This window comes from Centruroides sculpturatus, unplaced genomic scaffold (assembly GCF_000671375.1).
Source record: "Centruroides sculpturatus isolate CEXI.00-Female unplaced genomic scaffold, Cexi_2.0 scaffold178, whole genome shotgun sequence".
Taxonomy (NCBI): Eukaryota; Metazoa; Arthropoda; class Arachnida; order Scorpiones; family Buthidae; genus Centruroides; species Centruroides sculpturatus.
In genome coordinates, this window is record NW_019384433.1 from 817,910 (window position 1) to 824,642 (window position 6,733).

Genomic DNA, 6,733 nt, shown 5'->3' on the forward strand with positions numbered 1-6,733 from the left:
TATATATATATATATATATATATATATATATATAAACGTACTATACTTCTATATATATATATAGTTAATTTATTTATTTGAAAGATAATTTTTCTTTTTAACTAACAACTTGACTTTGCTATTTAAATATTTTTGTAATATTCACTATAAGATTATGCACATTTTGTCCCGTTTTATTACATTGTGATAATACATGATCACTATTTGTTTTATTTTGTAAACCAATGTATTTAAATTACATAGGCTTACAAATAAACATTATTAAACACAAATTACATAATAGAACAAAATTTTCTATTTATATAATTGATAATTACTAAAATAAGTAAAGTAAAATTAATATAAATGTATGGTTTATGCAAAATAAATATAATTATTATTGAATTTTCTATTTATGTAGAATAATAAAGATTCAAAATGTCAGAATTGCAAAATATTTATAAAATCATTATTTTTACGATCGTAAATCGATTCTTGCAAGTGATGTTTTCATTCGATTCTCTCTTACAAATATAAACTTCCAACATGGATACAATAAATCAATAGTACTTTAAACCTATCATTATTATTTGAAATTTATCATTCTTAAATATGAAAATAAATTATTTACTTTCCAATTCTGAGCTATCGATGTTTTAAATTTGTTAGTTTAATAGGTGCACCGTAGTTGGCCTATCAATTTGTTGTAATTATTAAAATCAAATGTAAGAATGCATAAAAAAGTTCTTCGATTTCTCAACCATAAAATTTAGTTAATGTTAATTAATTTTATAAATTAAAACTGTATTTTATTTGAATTTTTTAGTCAACATAAAGAATAGATTCGGTAGAATAGATAAATGAAACGGCAGTATTTACATGCCATAGTAAGGTGGAAAGGTGGTACAACTCAAAAACGAAGATCGGTTGCCATGATTACGGTCATGGTCTCCTGGTTTCTTTATAAAAATTTCACTTTCAATTATTTTTTAGTTGTTTTATAACTTTATAGTTTCTAAATCTCATTCGATAGAAATATATTTGCTGTCGGGGAGGAAGGAAGCAACATCTTAGGAATAATCCTTTCTCCCCATAGAAAAGTCTATTGGTTTGGTCTGACTGTTGCTTGTTATTAGGTGATTTGAAATTGTATTCGTAATGTTGGCAGCAAAAAGTGATCCAGCCATATCCGAACCGACCAGCTCTTTCCTACGGTCTCGATTTCAAATTTTTAATATTGATATTAACATAACATATAACTTTTCGTTGACAATATTTTAAAATTATTTACTATTTATTGGAACAATTTGGAAGAATTCATAGCTCTTTCTTATTTAATGCCAGAGAAATATGCTTTCTCTAAAAGTCTAAAAATTTTTAAATAGCAATATCAGTAGACAAATAATCCAGTATTTTAGCTTATGAACATTTTTCCATATAACCTACAGTACTGTATTTAAGTTTTTCTAAATCTTTTGTATATACAGTATCATTTCTTTTTGATCGCAGTAAATTCCAAATACTGTACTTTGTGGATCAGATCACAAAGTATTTGAGGTATTACAAATTTAAAAACTGTTTTACACTTTGAATATGAAATTCTAGGACATAATATTAATAGGATAATTTTATTTTAATATGTCTTACGAAGTCAAAATTCTTTAAGTTTTCGAAAATAGGAAAACATCATACATTTGTATACGTAACATTTAACCAAATTGATGCATCAAGTATCTTTTTGGATTGAATTTCATGATTATTTTCAAATATTTATCAAGTATCAGTAGACATGATTAAATTGTTCTTTTAATTAGAAGAGTGTAAATATACCGGTATATACTGTACATAATGTATATAAGGTAGCCAAAATTTAGTTAATAGTTTTAAAGTAAAAAATTTTTAATATAGTTTCTACTAACAAAGTGTAATAAAATTTATTCAAAATAAGTTTCTCCATGCTCAATACAAATTTAAACCTTCTACATCTTCAGTTATTGCACTTTTTGATTATCCTAATTCGGGAATAATTTATTACTCCTCTTTCTTCAAATCTTTAATATGTAAATCACTTACGTGGGATTCATCGTCCACAAACTTCACTGTAACATTTCTTTCACAATTGCATGGTTTTTATTGCTTTTCATAAATTTTTCAAAAGAAATGTTTATTGATTTAAACAAAATTCACAATTTAATATTTCATAGGCACTTCATTGCTTCATTTTATATTTGTGAAATGAAGCAATATAGCATCCTGATTGAATAGAACGAAAGCAAATGAGTCTAAACAATAATAGGAAGCTGTTCTAAACCATTTTAACCATTTTAATACTTACTATTTTAAAATAATCAAAATATTCTCAGTTAACTGATTTTTGGACCACCCTGTATTTAACTATAAAGAAATAAATTACATACAGATTAAGTAAATTGATCTTAAAAAATTAAAATAATGAATACAGAAAGATTTGTAAAAATATTACTGAAGGCCGTTTGTATTCATTAGCCTGTGGGAACTTGCAACTCCACATTTTTAGTCTTCTTTTTGGATAAATAGTTGCATATTATATGCCGTAAAATACGGTAATCACATTCTTTAATAATTATATTTTAATTTATTGGAATGTAATTTTAATTTGAATTGGAATTTATTTGATTCAATATTTCTTTTTTCTATTTTTTCAATAGCGAGAAAAAAAATTTATAAATATCATAGAATTTTAAAAATATTTCACATATGAAAAAAATTTAGTCATTTGTCAACTTCACTATTTAAATAAATGGGTTTTTACATTACATTTAGAAATTCGAATACGAAATGTTTTGAGAAACGTCAAAAGAGAGATGAATGAGCTTTCAGTTTTTAAATACATTGTAAGATAAATTAAAAAATAGTAATAATTTATATTTTATGTGAAACTACTACATAATCATTTTATTCAAATCACTTGATAAAATATAACTGACAGCTTTAATAAAATGTTTAAAAACTGTTATTTATTAGTATACGACAGAATGATTAATGATAACAAATGAAGTTGCAAATAATTGTGGATACCTTAACATTAAGATTATTTATGAACAAGTTTTAAATTCGTTGTTAAAACTCCATAAAAATTCTGTGAAATATTTAGAATTTTAAAATATCTTCATTACTACCGTATTTTTCCCCTTGTAATTACATTTTAACTAAATAATTTCATTATATATTTCGATTAATTTTTTTGACTAAAGCAACGAATTTTCTGACTTGTTAATTAGATTAAAAATGAAGTACAATACATTTTTATACTTGATAATTGAGATTAAAACCTTAAACTTGAAATAAATAAAGGTGTTATATATTAAAAAATTTATTCTGAATTTAAAATATATAGATTTATATATATTTTTTATCGTCTCAATTAATAAATATATTAATTAGAAGAACTTCGTTCCTGACATGAGAGCGAACTCACGTTACATCATTTTATGGGCACTAAATTAAAGCGACTTGTCACTCTGCATATGCAGTGAATTCTTATCTTTATTTTAAAACTTCCTTAATTTATGTAATAAACGTTGTGCAAGGGTCTTTTTATGCAACGTATAATACGTTAACCTATATAGATTAAGATACATATGCTAAATTTTTCGCAATACGTATTTCAGCAATTTGAGTCCGTGCGCTTCAATTAATTTTTGAAGTACATCTACATATATAAAATTACTTGTCCTGACTGACTGAATGACTGATTCATCATCGCCCAGAGCAAACCGCTGAACCTAAAGAGGTAAAATTTGGTACACAGTTAGCGTATGTCATGAAAACGCGCACTAAGAAGGGACTTTTCGAAATTCCCCAGCGGGGGGGAGAGGGAGAGGATTAAGGCTTGACCGGAAAAACGGCTTCTACTGTACTATTTTAGATGTGATTTTTTGTTTTTATCTGCATTTTAATAGGGTATGCTATGGGAATGCACACTAAGAAGGAATTTTTCGAAATTCTCACGCGGGGGTGAGATGGAGAGCACTAAAGCTTATCCGGAAAAACGGCTTCTACTGTACTATTTTAGATGCGATTTTTTGTTTTCAACTACGTTTATTCTTCATTGAGTACTTAGGTGTATTAAATTGATAACATTTCAGACATTGTTATAAATATTTTTATCTATTTCGATTTTAAAAATGTCCGAACCGTTTTAAATTCGAATTTGTTATTGCATATTGGTTCGATTATAGAACGATTGTAAACGTTCCAGAAAATTGATCAAATTGAAAACAGTTCGTTTGATTCTCGGCAATTCTCATCATTCTCAGCGTTAGGTGTTATATAATAATTACTATGGTTGTTGAAATACTGAATATAAATGGAGTTTGCTTGCAAAATCCTCGCGGGCAAAGCCGCGGGTAACAGCTAGTCTTAAATATTTTCAGTGAAAAATATGGAAATGTTAAATAAATCTAAAATTTGATACATTTTGCACATTGCAAAAAATATTTAAAGGAATGTGTAGGAAAAATTGGAATAAAAATCTTAGATAAGAAGTATCTAATTAATTTACTATATTTTGAGGCCCGCAAAAATATTTTGAAGGCTTTATCATCTAAGAAAAATAAAACTTTAATTTTCCAATAGCATTTTTTTATATTGCATGAAAATAGAACGAAGAAATCATTTCAATTAATATCCATCGGGTTATTTCGGTAATATATGCAATATTAATACAACATAAATTTTTAGAAACATCTAAGCAGTTCAGACCCGCAACGCTCCACTTTTTGCCGGATTTTGAGTATACTTACGCCGCTACCTCTACTTAAAAAATGTAAAAAAATTCAGAGTTTTTTAAAAAAACATCAGTATTCTATTAATATAGATTATTATTGTTATCGAATTTATCATAAAAATTATTTATTGCATATTATTATACTATTATAATTGGAAAAATAAAAATTATTCAAAGAACTAAAGAACGTGACTTCTTATAATAGCTTAGCATGCTTTTTTGATTTCATTAATATTATGAATTTTAATCAAACGATTTAGTTGATATAGATTATTATAAATTACAAAAATTTATTGCGTATGCCCAGTATAAATTAATCGATATTCTATTAAGACAGTAGCATGCTATGTTTAACTTGTCACCTTTTGTGCGTGACGTTGTTGTTAACAATGTTTAGCCGACGAAACATTGCTTACACTACTTGTAACGTCACGCATCAAAACCATCTGTCATTTTTCCTTCCTGTTTTAAAATAAAGCTACTGTATAATATGGATACAATGATCTTATCTTATATTTATTCATCTCACACACTTAATTGCTTACTTTAATATTCATTGTAAATTTTTTTAGAGTATGGTTTGTAATCTTGGCTAAATTATCCATGTTTACATTATGTTATAACAATTATATTTAATATTACTTATTTCAAATATATATATAAAAAAACTTATACAGTACTTACAAGAGATACAATGCGCATTTGCATATTTTTTGATTTGAAAAATAATTCGTTTATTTTATAATTAAGGCACTTTTTAAAATCATATTCTATCCTATCTTTTCATCTTGACTTCCTGTCGGGTCCGAATATTTATCTTAAAATAAAAATTATAAAATATTTTATTAAGGTAGGAAAGTTTTATTTTTTACAGTGCATATACTGCACAAAACATTATTTAAAACGATAAAACTAAATATTAAAAAACTGATAATAAAAAGTAATTTTCACGTATGACTTTGGTGTCATCGAAAATCAAACCTAACAAAAAGCATCACTGCACAACTAAAAAATCTAGCAACGAGTTGCTTAAATTAACTTTTTTTGTCGGAAAAGACAAAAAAGTTAAAATTGTGTGTGGCGCAATCTGTTATAAGATTTTACTGCACAAAACATTATTTAAAACGATAAAACTAAATATTAAAAAACTGATAATAAAAAGTAATTTTCACGTATGACTTTGGTGTCATCGAAAAAAAAGCATCACTGCACAACTAAAAAATCTAGCAACGAGTTGCTTAAATTAACTTTTTTTGTCGGAAAAGACAAAAAAGTTAAAATTGTGTGTGGCGCAATCTGTTATAAGATTTTATTTTAAAAACTTTTTATATTATTAATTATTATAAAACAGCAAAAAGCTTAATTTTGAGGATAGTGATGAGTTTTATAAAAATTACAAATGCTAACGAGTAATTATTTATTGTGACATCGTCACAATGCCGGGCTGCAAATTTTAATCATATTTTTTTATTTATTTAATTTAAAATATATGCTCTCCATCTCAGATGAATAGTTTCTAGCCCCTGTACATCATACTTTTCCTGTTAACAATTGAGTCATGCTGGTCATCTATCTAACTATATTCAGAAGAAAAGTTTGAATTGAATTCACGTGACTTCTGGTCTAGCCTGGAAGTTCGCATACAGTTAATCGGGATCTTCTTCCTTTAAGCCTTCCATATCTGGTCTCGTCTTTCATCTAGCCAATCCCATTCTCGATATTAAAGAAGGACGGACGGATTACAGTGGGAATTTATAGATCTACAATTTTTTCAAATTGCAACTCAATAACGAATAAAATCTTCATTAAGTCCGACCACACTTGAGATATGATATATGACCGTCTCTAGCTCCCACACCTTGACCTTTAACCATCAAAAGTAAATAGCATCAGTGCCACTTATACACAGAACTCTCTTCAAAATTTCAGAAATTTTCGGCAAAAGACACAAGTGTTACTAAGCTTGAAAGTGGATGAACAAAATTG

The 6,733-nt window shown here is 26.6% G+C and overlaps 1 protein-coding gene across 1 annotated transcript in view; it reads left to right on the forward strand.

The window, feature by feature from the left end:
• Positions 1–843, forward strand: part of LOC111619798 (sodium channel protein type 3 subunit alpha-like) — a 128,440-nt gene extending 127,597 nt beyond the window's left edge. The window contains exon 10 of the mRNA XM_023361614.1: positions 806–843. Within this exon, the coding sequence (XP_023217382.1) occupies positions 806–843 (38 nt within the window). The remainder of the gene's footprint in view (positions 1–805) is intronic.
• Positions 844–6,733: the final 5,890 nt, after the last annotated feature.